The 23581-nt window shown below is 29.9% G+C and overlaps 2 protein-coding genes across 2 annotated transcripts; both read left to right on the top strand.

The window, feature by feature from the left end:
• The first annotated feature begins 252 nt into the window (after positions 1–252).
• Positions 253–1227, top strand: DEFB113 (defensin beta 113). Its single transcript, XM_036236342.1, has 2 exons — positions 253–310; positions 986–1227. The coding sequence occupies exons 1-2, from the start codon at positions 253–255 to the stop codon at positions 1225–1227; spliced, it is 300 nt and encodes a 99-aa protein (XP_036092235.1).
• Positions 1228–4913: 3686 nt separating this feature from the next.
• DEFB114 (defensin beta 114) lies at positions 4914–22649 on the top strand. The gene is made up of 2 exons (XM_036225315.1): positions 4914–4971; positions 22504–22649. Exons 1-2 carry the CDS (start codon positions 4914–4916, stop codon positions 22647–22649), a joined length of 204 nt encoding a protein of 67 aa, XP_036081208.1.
• Positions 22650–23581: the final 932 nt, after the last annotated feature.

Genomic DNA, 23581 nt, shown 5'->3' with positions numbered 1-23581 from the left:
TTATATATCTGCAGATGAGTTCACATTTGCCTCTTTGAGGTCATAACAACTAAATCCTCTAATCTGCTTGTTGCTATTTCACAATACTTAACATGAATATTGTCTCAATCTTGAAAGGCGGCATTAATCAGAATAGTAATAACCCTGAGAAGGCTATAAAAACAAGAAGTCACCTCTCTTTTATCAAAGAATAGCACAACTCTCAAATATTTTGAGCTGTACTTCAACTTCACTCAAGTAGCTATGTCAGCAATGAAGATACTTTGTATTTTCCTGACCTTTTTCTTCACTGTGTCTTGTGGTCCATCAGGTAATGCTTGTTAATAGGGAAAGGAGGAAAGGACAATTTTTTTTTTTAATAAATGCTTTCCTCTGGAAAAACAAATCAATTAGGAGACTTCATATGAACATTTCGCTCTATGTTGCATATAAAAAACAATAAGTGAAACCGATACTTGAGAAGATAAAGGGGGCAGAGGTAATTACCAGGATGTAGAATTAAATCTGTTTGTTGTTTTGTTCGATAAGACTAAAACTACTTAGGAGTTTCTTACTGCTTTCTCTTTTTAAATGTAATATAATGAACTAATACTGTAACTGTTGTCAAAATTATGCTTTCTATAACTAGCACAGTAATTTGTGGTGGGGGAGAGGGATGTTGGAGGTGGATGCCCATTTAAAACACAGATCACGTAGACTATTTTTTTCATATCTTTTTTCTTTGACTCTTGAGGAAGCATGCACAAATTAGATATTTAAAGATAGTCTATTTAGCAAAAAACAATGCTAGTGTCAAAGAAAATATTGTTGGATGAATTTATAAAGGATAAAATCCCAACTTTTTAATACAGTTGCCTGGGCATGATTTGAAAAACAAAATAGTTTATTTCTATATTTTAAATAATTTTATTTACTCATCCATCTGTCTGTTTATTTGCACAAGGAGATTAAACCTGGATTTATGATCAGAGCTACTTTTTCCTAGTTTTACAGAGAAGAACAAGAGAAAAAACAAGAGAAATTACACAGAGAAAAAGAGAATGTTACCTTGTTCGTGGTGTTTGCAAGACTTCATGCAACAACTGGGAATACGTATATAATCACTGCGATATTCAGCCTTGCTGTGTTATACGGGAATACAGAAAGCCAGATGCTAAATACAATGCTGCTATGGCTTATATAGATGTAAACTATAATTATACTACAGCATACAACACTACACTGTAAGAATATTCTTAATAAAAACAAACTTTCTATACATTTATTTTAACAAGTGCCTCCTCTGGCCTTCTGGATTTCATAACTATATCATGATAGCTAATGAGTTCAATGCTGGGATAGCACAAGAGAAATAAAGAAGAGAAATAAATAGCCTCTTCATTAAATTGGCAGAAGTTATCTTCCACCCATGTTACAAACATCCTCCATCCTTACTACTTCTCTTTACTTCTGGCCTATTTATCTGCCTTATGCAGTAGCCTAATTATTTTCATATGATCTTATAAGTATCAATCATCAATCATGGTTTATGCTACCTTTCCATGTTTCAGTAAAAACGTGCTTGGGTCTTGGACACAAAGTTATATTTATCTTAATCACATAATGTCAGTATTAATAATGTGAGTAAAAGCAATCAAAACTTAACAGTGAGTAATATGTGATGAGGATAAAAACAAGTTAAAAATGTTTTAAAGGTATTTTTCTGATAAAATAATAAGAAAATTTGGAAATGTCAAAAAAGAAAAAGAAAAAATTGTTTTGAATTTTACCACCTAGAACTACCTACCATAATCAATTCTGAACATAGGTAGCCAATCCAAGAGTCTTCTCTCCTGGTCCTTAAGCATTTCCTTCATCTTATAATTAAACATTTAATGCTTCCATCCTTGTCTTTGTTCCCAATGAACTCACTGTGTTTTCAGTTTTCCACAGTCCACACTAATTCTATCATAATGTTGAATTAATGTTAATATAAACTTTCTTATAAATTATAAAGCTTTCCATTAGTAAGTGCTCGATATTCAGGATTTAAATTCATTGAATGATTTTTTTTTTCTGTGTATAACTACAGATTTGGACAATATAAAAACTTAGGTCAGCATTCTGATTTATAGGAAATAAAAGAAGTTCAGTGAATTGGGAAGGATAATTTCCAGTTTTGTTGTCTTATTTGAAAAAAAATTGCTGAACAAAACAGTCATTCATTAGGGAGTATAGTAAGAAGTGTAGATTTGAAAAGAACATTTAGGACATGTTGAGTTTAAACTTCTCTGCTATCTATATGAGTAAAGTTCAGAAAAGGAAAATGTGTTGTAAATATAGATTTGAGAAGCCATTGACTGAAACAATGAGATAAAATCACCCAAAGAAAGAATACAGATTGGGAAGAAAAAAAAAGAAGGCTAAAATCCCAAGGAATAACATTTATCTATGTCAAGAAAAATTAGACTCAACAAAAGAAGATAAAGAAGCAGGCAGCCAATGAGGTCCCAAACATGAAAGAAAAGAGGTAACCCATTCCCACTCTGCTTTGTGTTAATTTTTGACCCACAGAATCAATGGGCATAGTAGAATAGATTTTATTTTAAGCCATCAAGTTTCAGTATAATTTGTTGCACAGTAATATTAACCAAAAGTGTCTATAACTTCAAAACTATAAAAGTTAAAAAAAGAAAAGAAAAAATACATAATGAATCATAGGCAGGACTTCTGAAATGATGAAGCAAAGAACTCCAAAAATCTGTTTCTCATAAGAGCAATAAAAAAATTGACAAGAATTGCCAAAATTAACTTTTTAAGAGCTCTGCAAGTTAACCACAGACTTGCACAAATCCAAGGAGAATTTGTACAAGAAAAAATGCTGAATTTCCATAAAAACAACTAGCTTTGTGGCATTTTAACTGCCCTATTACTGTCCAACTCCCCTCAGTTCTACAGTAGCCTTAAAATTAGCAGTCTCCAAATCAAAGTAGCTCTGAATACATAATCAATATCTACTACTTAATAATAAAAGCCATATAACTCAATTATAAAATAGAAAAAGGGATTGGATATATATTTCTGCAAAGAAGGTATGCAAATATTCAACAATCACATGGAAAGATGCTTAACCTCAATAGCCATCAAGGGAATAAATGAAAATCAATAGCATCATGAGTTTCCACTTCCCTCTCACTAAGAGAACTATAATGAAAAAACAGACATTAACAAATATTGGTGAGGGTATGAAGAAATTGGAACTTTCACACACTATTGGTAGGAATATAAAGTGGTGAAAACACTTTGCAAAGCAATCTGACCCTACCTGAAAAAGTTAAGAATGGAGTTTTCATTTGACTCTGCAATCCCATACTTAGGCATATGTGCAGGAGAAATGAAAACATATGTCAAGCAAAAACTTGTACACAAATGTTCATAGCAGCATTACTGATAATAGCCAAAAGGTCGAAACAACCTAAATGTTCAGAGACTAATGGATTGATAAATGTCGTGTGGCCTACATTCATATAATAGAATATTACTGGTCCATAAAATGATTCATGCTACAACATAGATAAACCTTGAAAATATTATAAGTAAAAGCAGTCACAAATTGTCACAAATAATAGTAAAATAATCCACTTGACTTTGAAACCAAGGACACCTGTCTTTGATTAGCATGTTTTGTCACATTAGACACATAAAAACAGGAAAACAGGCAATGCATTTCATATGGCTTATTGCATTACAATCCTAAATATAGAGCATGAGTGTCTCAATTCTGATTACACAGAAAGTGCAAATATAATCCTAGACAAGATAAAAGGAAGTATGTAACAAGTAAATGAGACGTGGAAAGGGGAAAGAATGTTGGAATGAATGGCAAGAGGGCTGATATTTTCATTTTAAGTAGAGAAGGGTTAATGTTGTGAACAAAGTTGGTGGAAAAAAAAGAATTATTTAAAAGTTTGAATATAACTTACAATCTCTTCTTAACCTTTTGGCTTAGATCAAGTGAAGATAACTTACAGGAATTTTCAAATATTAATATGACTTTCAAGTATTTAAGGACACAGGAGAGAGTGTAAGTGATCTAAATCTTTATTTCTCACACTGGAAACCCAAAGATATAGTCTGGTTGTCAAGGAAAAACAAAATATAAGCTGGATTCTAATTCTTATGCTAATAGTAATCAAAATAACTTGAAATTGGGAAATTGAGGTAGAAAATTATTTCTATTCATTACGAGGTTTTTTTCCCAATATTTATTGTGTGCATATATTATTGTGATAAAAATTTAAACTAAATACAGAATACTTGGGCTTTTCTAGAAAATATGTAGAGCTCCATAAATATTTGTTACATTTTTAAAAAGGTAATAAAATTACTGACAAAAGTGACACTTTGAATATCTGGACTTTGGTAAATGAATAATTTGAGAAAACTAATGAGATAACTAGCTATATAAACCAAGATTTTGGATATATGGACATATTGATACATTTATATACCACATTAATGACTAGAATATATTTCAAAAAGTAACCAGGAGTTTAACTGACATGGTAACATTCAAGTGGTTTACATCTAAAATGATAAATAAATATTTCTCTTAAACTCACTCTCTGCATTCCCCTTTATATTGATGTTTAATCAATCACTACTGATACAAGGATGTTGTGTTTACAGCTATCTTCTACATAGAGAATCCTCCCTAAAGATCAATTAATTTTAAGTGTTTTTAATTTGTGTAATTCTGCCCACAGCCCTAGTCAATGGAGCAGAGATTAAGTATACAAAAGTAAAACAATTTCCGGATAAAGAGACTTTCTTTCATTAGAAAACTATAAATAGTAAATATCTCTTGGCTTTTTGGAAAGTGTTCTAGTCTCCAGATTTTGTTACCAAATCTTTCAACAGCTTCTTTCTACAGAATGAAGATCTTTTATTACCTCTTCCATTTTCTGTGTTATGTGACCTTCATTATACCAGGTAAAAGATGTTTTTGGCATGTTTGTATGTAACATATAACTTCTAACTAAAAATAGAAATACTAGATTATGAACTGGAAAATACAAGTTCTTAACACAATCGTTTCAATTAAGAATGTCTCTTCATTATGTTGAATCTTGGTTTCCTCATTTGGAATAGTGTTATGCTAATGTATTTTACTAACCTCATTTAGAAAATTAATATGCAGATAAAATGAAATAATCCCTTGTCTTTTTGGGGTCTTGATATTTTTAGATATACAAATTATTAAGAAAATCATAATTATTAAATTTATAGAATTCAGAATTAAAGGCTTCCTAATAAATTTTTCCCAGGGAAGATAAATGGACTGTGAACAACAGTATATATCTCTTAGGATATCAATAATAGATGATTAAGAATATAGTCTCAAAATATACTGGGCAATAGGAATAATGAGACAAGTAAAGAAATAGTACATCGAAAATCCTTGTTGAACTAGTTAATGCATTAATATTGGAACATAGTAATGGCTTTATAAATCAATCAAAATAAATTATCAAAAAATGTATTGCAATGAAGCCCTTGATGGTGATTGTATGATACTTTTTATAGGTGTAGCCTCTGAGGCAATTTGGACTATCTAGCAATGAAGATGTAAATTTATATCCAAAAGCATTCTAATTTAGCCCTAGAGTTAAAAATTCAAGAAATGCAATATGTATTAAAAATAGAAATGAATGCAAACTTAGAAGATCTAGATTTTAGTTTCCTACAATAGCTCATGAATCTTGTGGCTCAGAGAATTTAAGTGATTTGTCAATATTTTTAACAAAAAACAAAGGGAATACAAGCAGAATTAATAACAACCACAATTTAAAAAAATAAAAACTTTAATATAATATTTTGTGCTTGTTAATTATATATACCTCAAATGCCATTAGGTTTTGGTGAAATGATATATTAGAAAGTAGCCCTACAAACTGAAAATTAGTCTATCAGTATAGGTACTATTATCATTATAATTGTTGCTATTGTTAGAGTTATTAATAATAAAAGAGGTCTGAGTAAGTGAGAACCTCAAGTATGATTAGGGAAGGTGTTGGGGCACATGATGTTGGTGTGTCAATCAATAACCTTCTAACATTGAGTGCATTGAGCAAAATACTAGACACTGAGAAGACAGAAATAAAGGACATTAATTCTCTAGGCATACTTATAAGTTAGTTGAACAAACTCAGATAAGTCAATAAATTTTCTTGATTTAAAAGTTTTATATAAGTATGTTTTAAATAGTAAGAATGGTGGAATTATAGCAATGGTGGTGGTATGGGAAAATATTCTTAATCCTTTGATGAAGAGCTTTGAAATTGGAGATAAGTCACTTGTATTTAAACCTTAGCAAGTGAGAGAAGTAAAGAGAAGACAAGAAATAAATATGTGTCTAGTATGTGCCAAACACCATTTCATAACTTTTTATGAATATAGATGTCTAATCTGATCTTTTAAATAACCATATGAGATGACTGCTATTGCTTCTTTTTATAGAAGAGGAAAATTACATTAAAGAAGATAATTTTTCAAGGTCACACTTATATGACTATGTGTGATATATTGAATACAAATCTAGGTTTTTGAAATTCCAGTATATTTGTTCCTTATACTTCATTATGCTTACTATAGATGTCACTGGGTTTAAAGAAAAGACTGAATAGATAATTCAGTCAAAACAGCAAGGTCCCATGGGAAAATGGCTAAACTTCAGATGTATAGCATATGTACCATCAAACTTTATATTTTCTGAGCATTGCAGAAAACTTTTAAATAAGGCTATGATAACACTATGAATATGACCACAAGCTTCCCTTGTTTTTGGATTATTCAAACAGATATTAAATTATAATGTCTACTGGAATGGACAGAATGTTCTATATTGGGGCTTTGATCAACCAAAAAATTAAATTAAAAACCAGAAAGGATAATACAAGATGTCAGAGTGGGCGGCTTTGAAGGAGTTCAAAGAATAGCATATATCAGTTGCACAATGGTGTGGTTTGGCAGTTGATAAAATCTTAAAGTCACAAAAGAAGCAATAAAGATATCTTTTATTGTGAAGATGTGAGATGAATGCTTGGTCCATGCCGAAGAGACCAATGGTAGAAAATTGATAGAGATCAATGCTGATGATGGTTAAAGGAGGAAGGAATGGGCTATATTTTAAGGAAGTATAATCATAAGATAACCCATAGAAATAGTGAAAACAGCATACTATAGTGGTTTGTAGAGTGAACTTGCCACCAAATAAAACTAGGTTTATATTAAGAAACTGAGCCTCCTTCGTAATTGTGGAGGAAGCTTTAGTTCTCTTACCTCAACAATGGATGGTAATATCATTAATATTATAAGCTTGTGCAAAGACTAAAAGAAATAATGTAAATAAAGTGTTTATCATATTGAATATCATGTTGCAATATTTCAAGAAATGAAAGAAGAGGAATAAAAGTAGAATGAAAAAGAAGAGAGAAAATAGAAGTGGAACAATACAAGGTATTCCTGTATAGCCAGTTCTTAAGCTGTCGCCAGTTCTTAAGATGTCTCAGACTATGTCATAAAATTCCCCCCAGGGAAGATGGCAGCAATACAGTGGTGTTGGCAGCTTTATGACATATTGTGTGGTGAATGAGAGCTGAGTCTAAAATAGTGAGGAAAAAACATTCACTTGTGTTGAAATATTGGCAAGAAGACAGCATCAGTCCTGATGTTCTAGGTTTGTTAAATTTAAAATCAAGGTGAGTCAGTCACCAAGGCAATTTGGTTACTTGAGAAATTTAACAAAATGTTGGAAGAGTGGGGCTCATAAAAATAAATACCCTCTTCAAATTGACCAGGATTTTATTGATTAGCTAAATAACTTCTCAACCAATCCAGAAAGATTCACTATGACAAACACTATGCCACTCCTGTGGCAATGATTAGTTTGTATTAATTAATTGTATTAGTTAAGGATAACAAATTAATTGTAATTTCTTTCTAAATATTTACCCACTTGACTTAAAGAATTATATCTTTAAATAGTCTTAATTTTTAAACCCTTTAAATAGTTTTGAATAAGCTAAGAAACAAAGAAAACACAGACATTAATACTTTAGAACCATTTATGACCTATTATGACCTTTACATGATGGTACTATTAATTGATATGAAATCTCTTTAATAGTAGAGATTCGGATGCCAGCCATAGCATAAGAGATCAGTATAACCCTTACCAAACTGACAATGCTTCAGGAATAGAAAAGAAAAAGATTTAATTCTAAGATCTGAATAAGAGGTGGATAAGAGAAGGGAAACAGAAAGTTATATTAAATTCTCAATTATCAACCAACTTTAAGATGTATTAAAGTGAAGGAAATTGACAAATAATTTAAAATAGAGTGGCTATAATTATTTTATTTAAATTTGCATAAAGTAAAATTTCTCCTACATTTAGTTTATAGTCCAGAACGCCATTTATTAATCATATATAGAGTACATTATCAAGTATATATTACTCATGATTCTTTATATATGTAAAAATATTCATTTTAATAGAATTCTATCTTATAAATTATCATTCACAAAACATTCAACCTCTATTTTTCACATCTTCACATTCCCCTGTAGCCGCAAAATAATTAAGTCTCCTAGACACAGCCAAATCTATCGTAAACAGTATCTAATTTAAAACAATATCCAAATACCTACAGAGTGCTTTTCATGTGTAAATGTCCAATTTTTTAATGTAGAAGCCATGGATTAAATATTAAAATGTGGATTCTGAATTTGAATAATTTAAGATTGAATCCTGGGTTAAGCATGTACTAACTTTACAAACTTGGGCAAATTATTTGGTCATTTAAAACTTCGGGTTTCTATCTGAACAGCAACTAGTTCAAACTTTTATGACAGTTAAATGAGATAAAGTATGCAAAATATTTAAAACAATACCTGACATATAGATTTGCAATGAATGAAAACTATTTTGATTATGGACTCAAATATAACATGTTTGTGTTTAACTCTTAGTTGAAAATCATACTACTTTTTCTGCCCGATTCATGTTCTTTTTATATTCTTCCTGTTCATTTGAATAACTCTTACTTATTTTTTAAGGTTTACATGTTCATATCGCTCTCCCTTGATACCATACCACAAAAAGTGAGCACTCATCTATTCGCACATTAAACTCAATATATTTCTTTATCGTGGTGCATAATTAAATCTATCTTTTTGTTCATGCTTGTGTATTTAACTCTTTGTCTCAATGTTTTGTTTTATCTTCAGGATAAAGCTCACTGCCTGGTCAAATAATTGTAGTCAATAATGGTTTAATGTCAATTATAGTCTTTTGTTCACCATTAATTAATAATAGTTCAAATCTGTGAGAAACTATTACATTCCAGACACTATTGTAAACGTTTTTACATATTGACTCCTTATGTTTCAGAATGACTCTGTATAGATACTATTGCCTCCATTTTACAAATGAGGCAACTAAGGCTCATTGAATTAAGCAACTTGCCCAAAGTTACATAACTAGCAAATGACAGAATTAAAAATCAAGTTCAAAGTTCATGACTATGAACCCATCTTCGGTCTGCAGTTAGAAAGAACTACCAGTTGATCTATACTATACAAAGATTAGAAAAAAAATTTTAAATTTTTCTTTGCTCTACCAGATGTTAAGATAGACATACTATAAAATTATAGCAGTCTGTTTCACACAGCAACATAACGTTAAACTATACTATACAATTATATGTTTTTCTTTTGATATAACCCTTACAGAGAAAAATAGATAGATAGACTAAAAGGAAAAAAAAATGCTCAAAGGCATTGTAGAGTTATCAGGTCAGTTAAAAATACAGAGAAAAGGTCTGGTTGAGATCAATCTTAAAGGCAGTTCTCCCTACAAGCATCCACCTAATAAGCAGGAGAAAAGTTGAAACACATCAATCTGATAGCCTTATGCTAATATCTGGACAAAAAAATTAATTCGGAGCCTAAGAAAGAACTACAGAAAGAATGGCATGTTTGGGATGTGGATTTCAAAAATCTATAAACTAGATCTAAGTTAATATTACATTAGTTCAGATCTCCCAGAGACTGATGCTTATTTTCAAATTATTTCAAATTTCATAAGTGGTTTAAGATCATCCAAGAGGTTGAATAGTAGTTCTAGCCACCAGAAAAGAAAACAATAATAATTTCTGGAGAAATATAATCACATCCTAGGACAGAATTATTTCTTCAATTTTTTAATTAACAATGTATGTGACAAAAAAAATCAAGAACAAATGAAAACAAAACTATATTATCAAAATTCAAGAAAACAACACAGAAAAGAATAAATTAACAAAAGATAATAAAGTTATCATGCTCAAACCTTAAAATAACTGTTTAATTTGTTTAAATAAATAAAAACAAGATTAAAAACCTGGCATAGAAATGAAAACTATAACAAAAAACAAAAATAAGGTTTCAGAACTGAAAGATAAAGGAAGATTAAATATATAATGAGTGTGTTAAGCATTATTTTATACATGATTGGCAAGATATTTAATAAAAATGAAAGATAAATTGAAAGAAAATATCTTTAATGAAACAAGGGAAAATCTAAAGATTGAAAAATAGAAAAAAAAGGGGAGGAAAAGAAAAATGAAAGAAGAAAGGAAAGAAGAACATGGCAAACTGCTAAAAAAAAACAAAAAAATAAAACAAAGGAAGAGGTAAGGAAAACAACAGATTACTTTCAACAGATGAAATATTAAATTGGGAGCTGATTTCTCAATGAGAACAAAGAAGAAAGTCAGAAGACAATGCAATGATATCTCCAGAGTCCTGAAAAAAAAATAGCTACAATTTATAATTGTGTATCAAATGAAAATACCTTCCAGGAATGAAGGTAACATAAAGAGATTTTCGGTCAAAAACAAAGAATTCAACATCAGGACTCCTATATTAAGGGAAATTCTTATGTTTCTACAGAAAGAAAATGATCTTCTCACATGGATGCCTACAAACAGAAAAAAATAAAATAAAAACAATGACTTTCAATAGAACTTTGGTAAGTTGAAACCTCTAACATGAACAGTGGAAGAATAATATAAATATAATATTACTGTAAAATAGTAAATTAGGTGGTAGAATAATAAATGACAACCAATAGGTATAAAAGAATACAGGAAGGAGAAAAAGAAAAAAAAATTACAGGATGTATTTCAGCTAACATATACTACTATCATAAATATAAATGTAGAATTAAATAAATAAACTTAGAGGAAATCTTTTGGATGTAGTAAACATAGTTTTGAATGTAGTGAATAATTTATAAAAAATCCATCTAACACACAAAGAAATAGAAGTTGTAAAACCTAAAGGATAGGAAAAGATGTAATATAAAAACAAAAAGCATGGTAAGTAACTGTTAATATTATATTAAGTAAACATAAGTAAAAAATGCATTGCTAGAGACAAAAATGATTATTCAGAATAAAAGACTCAATTTAACTGGATATTATTGCAATTATAAGTTTAATGCAACTAATAATCTAGTTTCAAAATATGTTAAAAAAAAGAAATACAAGAAAAATAGAAAACATCATAATAATGGGCAATGATTACACAACTTAGTTACACAAAAAAACAGACTAAAACAAACAACATAGAAATAAGAATCTAGAAAATTTAAACACAAATATTAATAAAATAGGATCTAATTCAAAGAATAAATATCAGTGCTAATAAAAATGAATGCTAATAAAAACGAAGTAAATCAAAGTTCATGGAATACAGCTACAGTATTGTTTACAGAGAAATTTATACCATTAAATCTATATATCTGAAAAGAATTAAAGCTAAAATGTGACTAAAAATTTAACTCAAGAAATTAGAAAAAGGAAACCAAATTAAATCCAAAATAACGAGGACATAATACATAAGCATATATTAAAAAATTAGAAGACACACGCGAGAAAATGAAAAATGTTAAATTTTATTTTTTGAAAAGACTAATAAAATTAATAAAGATTTTTAAATGTATAGATATACAGCATCATGACTATAGTTAATGCTGTATAGTGTGTGTATATATATATATATAAATTGCTGAGAGTAGATCTTAAAATATCTGATCAAATAAATTAACAAAGTTTTAATAAAAGTGAAAAAAGAAGGCAAAAATAAACTTCATCAGAGATGTTAGTACACTACAATAGGTATCAAAATGACCATGTAAGGATGTTATAAACAGCTTTCTGACAATACATTCAAAATTTATATGTAATGCATAATTCTAACATAATAAATTTATATGTAATGGATAATTCCAACATACTCAATCTAACTAAAACAAACAAGCAAACAACCAAAATCTAGATGCCTCTAAATCCATGAATGGAATAGAATCTGTAACAATTAAGCTTCCTATAAAGAAAAAACGTGACACAAATGGCTTTAGTGTTGAATTTTACCAAACATTTAAAGAAAAAAATAAAACCAATTACACACAAGCTGTTCTAGAGAATATAAAATAAATGGATGTTTCTAACTCATTTTGGAAGATAAATATTACCTGATGGTAAAACTGATAAGGGCATTGCATGAATGAATAAGACCAACAACAATCATGTATATGGGTGTAAAAAATCTTTAAAAAATAAAAAAAATAAATTCAAGATCCAGAAATGTCAGAAAAAGTTTGCTCAGATTCCTGGATTGCAATATTAGTATAGATTTATAAAATCGATGTTACCATATGAACAGATTAGAGGAGAAAATTTATATGATCAATTTAATAAATAAATTGTTAGGTAAAATTTCTAATTATTTTAAACACTCTCAGCAAATAATATAATTAAGTTCCTGCATCTAATGGAGTTTATCTACAAAAAAATGCTACAATAAACATTCTACTAAATGGCAATGTAATGAAAATTTATCCTTTGAGATCAGAAATAAATGAGTGCCTTGTATCATTAATTTCAATCAGCATTGCAAAAGAGTCCTAGCCAGTGCATTAAGAAAATAATGTTACAAATTTTATAAAGACTTGAATAAAACAGAAAGACTGTTGTTATTCCATTTCCGTGATCATATATGTAGAAAAAGCAAAGTGATCGATCCTCGGATACATTTTAAAAATTATTAAGTAAGTTTAGCCAGATTTTTGGATAAAATATCAATTGAATTTTTATATTTTAGTTACTAGAAGAAAAGTTTACTATAAATTCAATACAATTTAGAATAGCATTAAACATGTCGGCTGAAAAGGAAAGCTTTAAAAAATTATTGAGAAATAAAAGAAGACCTAAATTCAAGGAAGAATACACTATATTAATGAATTAGGAGATTCTTCATCACAAAACTGTCACTATTTCTCAAATTAATCTATAATTAATGTAATCCTAATCACATTCCAAAAAAATACTCTTTCATTTGTTTTGTTTTATAAAAAGACATAGTGAGTGATTCTGAAATTTGTGTGGAAATGTAAAGCATTAAATAATAATTATTGAGATATCATTGTCAAAAGAAGAACTGAGCAACAAGACCTTGTGTAAATACCACCCAGGTTAAGAAATAGAAAGAACTTCACTGGCATCACATTCGTGCCTCCTCTCAATCATATCCAATTCACTCTATAATTTTCTATTGTGTTACAGAGAAAATACATCAATGTAGCAGAATAGAGAATACAGAGAAAGTCCCACATACATACAGACACTTGACAATAATAAAGTTTGTATTGCAAACAGTGGGAAAAATAAACTTTAAATAAGTAGGTCTAATTTCATTGCACATCCAAATGAGGAAAAAATGAAATTTGACCCCCATTTCTTACCATAGACAAACTCAATTCCAAGTGAACTGTAGATGTAAGCATAAAAGGGAAAACAATAACTCATACGAGTTAATATAGAATAACTTATTAATAAACTAGGCATATGTGGAGAAATATTTTTTAATCAGTAAAAAGAATAGTATTGACTACATTAAAATTAGAAATTTAAAAAAAATCAAAATCATTAGTAAAAAGTTCTATCTATACTGAGAAAAATATTGATAATACATTTAATATACAAAGTGTACAAAATTAGAGCATTTGAAAAAACTTATACAAATCATATTTTTAAAAAGATAGACAAACCAGGGGAAAAACAGGCAAAAATTGATCACTTTGGAGTCAATAAACTTATGGAGTCAATAAATACACAAAATAGTTATAATTCTTCACTTATCGGAAATAAATTGTTATGAGATATGAGATGAAATATTGTGTATGAAGTATCATTACCATTTCATCTGAATTACTAAATTAAAATTATCAAGTACTGTTAGGTTTTGGAATTATTGCAATTTATATAATGCTGATGGGAGATTAAAGTAGCACAAATGATTTGGAATCATGTTTATCTACTAAAGTTGAAGCTGTGTAGATATTATGTTCTTATATTCCACCCTTAGAAATATGCTCAAGAGAAATGTATGAGCATATACCCTGAAAGTTAAGTAGAAAAGTGTCCCTATACTGGAAATAATCTAAATATTCATCAATAGATAATAAAAAAGTGTAATATATGTATGCAACAAAATGCAATCGTAAGAATCAAGTATGAAAGTATTCCCAAACTGGGAACAAACTAAATATTCATCAGTACATAATGACAAAGTGTAATATGTATATGCAACAAAATACTACATAATATTGAAAATGAAAGAATTACAATTGCACAAAACAGATACATCTCAAACATAAAAAATTGAGGTAAAAAAATCTGACATGAAAATACATGTACTGTACAGTAACATTTGCATAAAGTTTTAAAATAAGCAAATATAATAATTATTATATTATATAAATAAATTACATATTATGCACTATTGACTTATAACCAATATAAAATATATGTCATATATTGTTATATTGCACAACTCTTATAAGTATTATAATTATAAGATACTTATTTTGAAAACTAAAGAGTGAATGAGATATGATTGAGAGAAGGCACGAATGTGATGCCAGTGAAGTTCTTTCTATTTCTTAACCTGGGTGGTATTTACACAAGGTCTTAATTTTTAAAAATACTCTCAGTTGAGCACTCTTCTGCAAGTTTTGCTTTCTTTTAAAAAATAAATATACATAAAATACAATAAATCACATAATTTTATATTATATATTTTCATTATCTGTTTTGTTCACAAAATCCATATATATTCACAAAATAGAATGGATAATGTAAAACAATTCTAAAGTTCATGAGAATATAGAATATAACAATATTAATTAAGAATACAATGAAAATTATTTCAAGGCATGGAAAGAATTTTTCAAAAAATAGTAAGAGATAATTATTTGATTTAGAAAGAATAAGGTTGTCAAATAACTGTGTATTTGAAAATTATCTTTTATTTGAAGAGAAAAATATTATAATAAAACATAAAAATAAAAGATTTTATGCAAAAATATCTTGTAGTGAGGACTAATACATTAATAGTTGATAACTCCAGCATATTTCTGCATGTTAAAATAATGATTTTTAATTTTTAAAAATTATCATGCATTATCTTGCAATAAAATTGCTATTGTCTAAAAATCACCATTAACAAATTAAAACAACTGTGGAGAACAATTTGTAACAAATATGACAGATAAAATTATTATCCTTAATATCAAAAGATCTCTTGGTTATTCTCCAAGAAGGCATAAAAATCTTTTTAACATATGTGTGTCTAACAATAAAGCATAAAATTATAAGAGGCAAAAACTGATAGAACCTCAAGGAGAAATAGATAAAATAACTTTCATAACTGGAGACTTCAACACTCCTCTCTCAGAAATAGACAGATACAGCAGGCAGAAAAATCAGTAAGCATAGTTAACTCAAGAACACCATTATCTATAGACTTTTCATCCAATAAGAGCAGAATACACATTCTTCTCAAGCTCACATGGAACATTCATCAAGATAGACCACAAATGAACCATACAACACGTTTAAAATTTTAAAGAATGGAAATTATACAATAGATGTCAGAACACAATGGAATTAAAATAGAAAAATTCCGAAATATATGAAGATTAAACAGCATACATCTCAATAACATGTGAGTTATAAAAGAAATCTCAATGTAAATTTAAAAATAGTTTGGGGGAGTGGGAAAAAAATGGCATAGATGATAGAGTCTCTATTCATCATTCTGGCGATCAATCAAAGTTGTAACAGAAACAAGGAGAAAACAAGAAAAATCTCCTGGGGTCTAGAGGAACAAGCCATACAACTAGGGAGAAATTCAAGAAATCCAAGAAATCACCCTGCAATGGCAGCAGGTAGGTCGAGGTAAGGCTGTGAGGCTGCCCCGTCCCAAGGGGCTGAGTGGGACGGAGGCTATAGCTGTGGCAGCTGTCTGTGAGCGGACTTTTGTGGTGACGGACCTGCCTACTCTGAGCACCAGAGACTTCGGCTGCACAAGAGGACTTAGGGGAACACTGAGTTGTCAGAATGAGGGCTGAGGTGAGACTTGCTCTGTACAGAATGCCTGTAATATCCATTGAGCCTCCCCTCTCTCCAGTGGGCCAGACACAACGCTGCTTTAAGAGAGAAGTCATCAAACTGGTAACAGATGTCACTCCACTCAGAGGGTTCCCTGAAACCCACCTCCCACACCTCATGGCTCCAACCAAGCCACATCCAGGTACATACTCAGCGAGTCTGGTGCTCCTTGCTGAGCAGCACCTAGACTCACACAGGCGGCAGCTGATCTCGGTTTCTGGTGTGGCCTTTTGAAACAACTATAAGTGCAACATCTGTGGATTGCTTGCTGACTCTTAACAGGTGGCCCTGGAGGGGCAGAGGCTTGGACTAAATTTGGCCAGCAGCTGAACCCCTCTCAGGACTGGGCCACTGGACACCTACCACACAAATCCACACTAATATGGCAAGGAGACTTAAGAGCCTTGATTGGTACATAGAAACCAACATGGAAAGACAGCTAAAGTGGGAAGACAAAGAAACAGAAACCATCTGAGAGAACAGAACAGAGATCCAGAAATAATGGAGTCAAGCAATCTAACAGCTGCTGAGTTCAAAACACTGGTTATTAAGATGCTCAATTTATTTGTGGGAAGTGCAGATGAATTCAGTGAAAACTTCAACAAAGAGATAAAAAACATAAAAATGGAAATAGAAATTATAAAAGGGAACCAGTCATAAATGAAGAACACAGTATCTGAGATGAGAAGTATATTAAATGGAATAAACAAAGAGAATAAAGAAGAGGATCAACTGACCTATTTGGAAGACAAGAAAGCCAAAGACACTCAATCAGAATAGTAAGAAAAAAGAAGCCAAGAATATAATAAAAATTTAAGGAGTCTAGAATGGGACGCTATTAAAGGTAAAAATATCCATTTCATAGGGGTACCTGACGAGGGAGAACAAGAAGTTGAATATATATTTGAAGAAATAATGATAGAAAAATTCCCTAACCTGGTGAAGGAAATAGACATACAACCCCAGGAAGCTCAGATAGTTTCCAAAACCAGGAACCAAAAGAGGCCCACACCAACACATATCATAATTAAAATGCCAAAGTTTAAATACAAAGAGAGAATTTTAAAAGCCGCAAAAGTAGTTAGTTACCTACAACAGAGTATTCGTAAGACTGGCAGCTGATTACTCTAAATAGACTATGCAGGACAGAAGGGCTTGACACAAAATATTTGACGTGATGAAAACCCAGGATCTATAACCAAGAATACTTTATCCAGCAAAGCTATCATTTAGAGTCAAAGGACAGATGCAGAGCTTCCCAGGCGAAATTAAGTTTACGGAATTTATCACCACAAAGCCAGTGTTACAGGAAATATTGGAGGGACTTCTTTAAGAAGAAAAGCATGTATCAAAAAAAAGGAATAAAGAATGGTAATAACTATATTCTTATCAACAAGTCCCTCAAATGGAAAAGAGTTAAGTGCTCCAACCAAAGGATCGAGTGGCTAAATGGATAAGAAAACAAGACCCCTGCACTTCAGATTAAAGACACACACAGACTAAAAGGAAAGGTATGAAAAAGATATCGCCATGATGGACTTAGACGGTACTGAGCTGAATGAAATGACTCTGGCAGAGAAAGACAAATATCACATGATTTCACATACATGTGGAATCTAAAGAACAAAATAAATAATAAGACCAATAACAAAATTTGAAATAAACTCATAGATACAGAGAATGTTTAGAGGCATTCTAGATGGGAAGAGGTTTGTGGGACACAAAAAAAGACAAAGGAATTAAGAAGTACAAGTGGATAGTTACAGAATAGACATGGAGATGTAGCATGTAGCATGGGGAAGATGGTTAATGTTGTAATAAATATGTAAGGAGGAATAAGGGTACTAGATTTAGTGGGGTGATCACTTTGCAAGTCATATGGATCTCTATGTGAGTTATATGGATCCCTATGATTACAATGCTACACAACTGAAACTGGTATATTATTGTATGTCAACTATAAGTGGAAAAAAATAAACCCTCTGAATCGTACAATGGAAATGCAAACAACTAATCATCTATTATATTTTGATAAAAAACAAAAAATATTTTTAACTAAATGAAAACAAAACTTATTAAACTTTATGGTATAGTGAAAGGGGTACATAGAGGGAAATTTATAGCATTGTATGAATATATTAGTAAAGAAGAAAGATCTAAAATCAATAATCTAATTTGTCATCTTAGGTAATTAAAAAACAAAGAACGAATTAAATATAAAGTAAGTAGAAGAGAAGAAAGGTAAGAATTAGATCCAAAATCATTAAAATTGAAAGGAGGAAACCAATAGAGAAAATCGGTACAATCAAATCTTGTTTTTTTAAAGATCAATAAAATGATAAGTTTCTAGCCAGACTAAGCAAATAAGAAAGCAGACATGAATTATTAATATCAGAAATGAAGAGGAGACATTTCTACAGATCTCATGGAAATTAAAAGGATAATGAAGGAATACTATTAGCCATTGTAGGTAAAAAATTTAATAACCTATATGAAATGGCCTAATTCTTTGAAAGAAAAAATATGAAAAAACTCACATAAGAGGAAATAAGCAATAGAAAAAGTCTATATCTTTTAAAGAAATTGAATCAATAATTGATACCTTTCCAAAATAGAAAACACCAACCCATATAGGTTCATTGGTAAATTCTACCAAACAATTAAGAAAGTATACCAACTCTCCAAAATTTTTTCAGAGTATAGAAGTGGAAGGAATACTTCATTATTCAATGAGACCTGCATTATGATAATACCAAAATCAGACAAAAGTATTTTGTGAAAACTCTTTCATAAACCTCGATGCAAAATTCCTCGGAAAAAAATTAGCCTATGAAAACCATAATGTATAAACAGAATTATACACCACAACTAAATGAGATATTTTCCAGGTACGCTAGACTAGTTCAACATTTAAAAAAACAAAGTAATTCATCATATCAAAAAAACCCACACATAATTATATCATTAGATGTAGAAAAATTATTTGATAATATCCAACATCTGTTCATGATAAAAAATCTTAGTAAACTAAGAATACAAGAGGCCTTTCTCAAGGTAATAAAGACTGTCTACGAAGAACCTACCACTTAGTGATTGCCAGAGGAAAAGTGGAGTAGAGGGGAGGTAAATAAGAGTAAAAGTGGTCAAATACATGGTGGCAAAAGGAGATTTGATTTTGGGTTCGGATCACACAGTGCAATATATAGATGAATATTATGGAATTGTACATTTAAAACCTATATAATTTTATTGATCAATGTCACCCTCAATATATTTAATTAAAAAAAAAAGACCTATACCTAACAGCATACTTAATAGCAAGAAACTCAGTTTTTGCAATAAAATAGCTACAAGAAAGAATATTTACTCTCACTATTTCTTTCAAACATCATACTAGAAGTTCTTGCTAATACAATAAGGCTTGAAAAATAAATAAAGGGTATACAGATTGGGAAGGTAGACATAAAACTGTTATTGTTCACAGACAACATGATTATCTATGTAGAAAATATGAATGAATTGACAAATAAAATTCCTAGAACTAATAAGTAAAAATAGCAAGATTCTAGAATGTGAGGTTAATATATAAATGTCAATTGATTTCCTATATAATAATCAAATGGAATTTGAAATTAAAAACATAATACCATATATTAGCACCCTCAAAATATAATACTTAGGAATAAATCTATAAAATATGTACAAGATCTACATGAGAAAAATCTACAAGATTATGATGAATGAAATTAAAGGCCTGAAAAAATTGAAGTTTATATTTATGGATAGGAAGATTCAATATTTTCAAGAGATCAGTTCTAAACTTACTTTAAAGCTACAGTAATCAAGATGGTGTGATATTGGTGTAAAAAGGGATAAACAGATTTACAAAACAGGTTAGAGAGCCTACAAATAGACTCTCATAAATACAATTACCTGATCTTTGACAAGGAACAAAAGCTAATATAGTCTCTTCAACAAGTGAAGTTGGAACAACTAGACATCCTCATGCAAAAAAAAAAAAAAAAAAAATCTAGACACAGACTTTATACTCTACACAAAAAAAATGATTCAGAATCAATCATAGCCCTGAATGTAAAATGCAAAACTATAAAACTCCTGGAAGATAACGTAGTATTAACATAGATCTCCTTGTGTATGACGATGACTTTGTAGATACAACACCAAAGGTATAATTCATGAAAAAATGAATTAATAAGCTGGACTTCATTAAATTAAAAACCTCTGCTCTTTAAAAGACAATGCCAAGATAATGAAATGACAATCACAGACTGGGAGAAATAGTTGCAACAGACACATATCATAAAAGATCATTATCCACAATATACAAAAACTCTTAAAACTGAACAATAATAGAATAAAAAACCCAATTAAAAAATGAACCAAAGACCTTAACAGATGCCTCACAAACAAGATATGCAGATAGCAAGTAAGCATATGAAAGGATGCTCCACATCATATGTCATCAGAGAAATGCAAATTAAAACAATAGTCAGATACCACTTAACACTTATTAGAATGGCCAAAATCCAGAATACTGACAACACCAAATTCTGATAAGGACATAAAGCAACAGGAACTCATACATTTGCAAAGTGGTACAGCAATTTGGAATACAGTTTGGCACTTTTTTCACAAAACTAAGCATACCATTATTATATGATTTAGCTATTGTACTCCTTAGTATTTACCAAAAGAGTTGAACATTTATGTCCACATAAAAACCTACAAATGGATGTTTATAGAAGCTGTATTTATAATTTCCAAAACTTGGAAATATCGAAGATGTACTTCTGTAGGTAAATGGATGAACTATGATACATATAAACAATGGAATATTATTCAGTGCTAAAAAGAAATGAGCAATGAAGCAGTTAAAGGACATATGGAAATCTTAAGTGCACATTACTAAGTGAAAATAAATCAATCTGAAAAAGCTATGTACTGTATGATTGCAACTATATGATATCCTAAAAAAAGAAAAACTATGAAGATAATAAAAAAAAGACAATGATTGCCAGATGATTTGAAGGAGAGATGAATAGGTAGAGCACAAATTTTTAAGGCAATAAAAAAACTCTGCATGATATGTATGTCATTATATATTTGCTCAAACTCATAAAATGTACAATATCAAGAGTGAACCTTAATGTAAACTATAGAATTTATATAATTCTGATGTATCAGTGTGAGCTTATCTTTGGTAAAAATGTAACATTCTGGTGAATGATGTTGATAATGGGGAACATATATGAATGGAGGAAGAAGATATTTGGAGGATCTCTGTACCCTTTTCTCAATTTTGTTGTAAACTTAAACTGCCTTAAAAAATTAAATTTTAAAAAAATAAAAATTTAAAAACTTTTAATAATTCATGAACAATAAAAACATTATACCAATAACATAAAAAGTAAAATATAGAAACAATTAAATAGAGAAAAAATGATAAACTTCAATACAAATAATCAAAGGCATAAAATTAAAATTGAATGAATACCATTTTATTTGGGGGCAAAATTGATATACCTTGTTGGTGGCAGTAGTTAAGAACCCTAGAATCTATCTCTTTCACAACTACCTAAATATGTATTATATAATTATTAAAATATCGATTATAAATTTATTACAATTCTAAAACGTTAACATTTTAAAATTGACCTAGCTAAAAGATTGAATAAATTGACACTTATAATATCAAGGGAATATTTTGTAGCTTTAAAAAAAATGTTCAATTTTGTTGAGAAGAGTAATAAATAACCTTTAATCAAGTATTAATCAAAAACAAATTTCAATTTTATATATATGGTGATACATAATATTTTTAATGCCTTCTTATTTTTTGATATTTTTCAAATTTGTTACAATGTACATAGTACTTTTGGTAATCAGAAATTATATGTTCTTAAATAAGAGATCAGTAATTTCAGTTACTCTTCTTTTACTATAGCCGCATGTACCTTGGTGGATCCTGATATGTGCGCGAAACGTTTTGGTCGCTGTAGGAGACACTGTCTTAAAGAGGAAAAGCAAATTGATATATGTTTCTCACCAAATAAGATTTGCTGCTTTGAGAGGTTTTATGAAGAGGATTAATCTTGGAAAGGAAGATGTACCTCTGACCAAAGAAGTCATGCGTGCACCAATGCAGAGATATAGAAATATAAGTAGAACTTCTGTAATAAATAAACAAACATATAAGCCAATGTTGATATCTTCCTTTGTAGGTGCTAATTATGTATTCAATGGAATGAAGTAGCACCTTTCTTATTTTAAGCTAAATGTTTTTGTCAAGGCAATATCTGGTGCTAATTTACTATCATATGGATACCATGTTTGCTACAATTAAAACCACTTTTGGTGTGTCATGGTTCACCCATGCTTACACAATTGAACATTTTCCAGCTTAATCATGATTCATGAGAAAATTTATTCATGGAAATTAGTACCCATAGGCTTATCAATTGTCTAAATGTTATAATCATGTTATTGATGTTAAACGACAGGACACCTAAGTATGAAATGAATGCATGAGCTACAGCAGAGCATGGAGATACTTGTTGGTGTTTCCTCTCTTCTTTCAAGATTCTGCTCATGCAAAAATGCATATTAATCTAATACTAGCTAATACTAATACTATTAAACTGAGTTGAAAACAATTTTAACTCTGGCTAAAGAATTTAGATTCATAAAACATTAGCTCAGCATTTTCTTAGTCCTGGATGGGTAAGAAAATGTATGAAGATCTTTTATTTCAGCCTCACTCTAAAGACTAAACAACACAATGAGTCTCTGTAATGTTGAAGCTAGGGAAGGAATATGGAGACTAGACTTTGTTTTTCAGCTAAAAGTGAAAGATAAATCAACCCATTATCAATATTCTACAAGGTTCTTAGCAATATTCTACATATTTGTTAATTATCATGTTCTTTAAAATTAACTTAACTACCAATCCAAGATCACTGCCTTTTTTTTTTTAAATTGGAAATCTGTTAAAGCTAATGGAAATTTCTACTTAAAGGCATCAT

Source organism: Rousettus aegyptiacus, unplaced genomic scaffold (genome assembly GCF_014176215.1).
Source record: "Rousettus aegyptiacus isolate mRouAeg1 unplaced genomic scaffold, mRouAeg1.p scaffold_m13_p_1, whole genome shotgun sequence".
Classification (NCBI taxonomy): Eukaryota; Metazoa; Chordata; class Mammalia; order Chiroptera; family Pteropodidae; genus Rousettus; species Rousettus aegyptiacus.
The sequence above is the reverse complement of the archived record's forward strand: the minus strand, read 5'-3'. Positions and strand labels throughout refer to the sequence as shown.

Bases quoted from the DNA above. Each gene is read 5' to 3' on its own strand.
- DEFB113 (XM_036236342.1), top strand. From the start codon at position 253: ATGAAGATACTTTGTATTTTCCTGACCTTTTTCTTCACTGTGTCTTGT. The intron at 311-985 runs GTAATGCTTGTT...ACTTTTTCCTAG, and splicing joins TGTGTCTTGTGGTCCATCAG to TTTTACAGAGAAGAACAAGA.
- DEFB114 (XM_036225315.1), top strand. From the start codon at position 4,914: ATGAAGATCTTTTATTACCTCTTCCATTTTCTGTGTTATGTGACCTTC. The intron at 4,972-22,503 runs GTAAAAGATGTT...CTTTTACTATAG, and splicing joins TGTGACCTTCATTATACCAG to CCGCATGTACCTTGGTGGAT.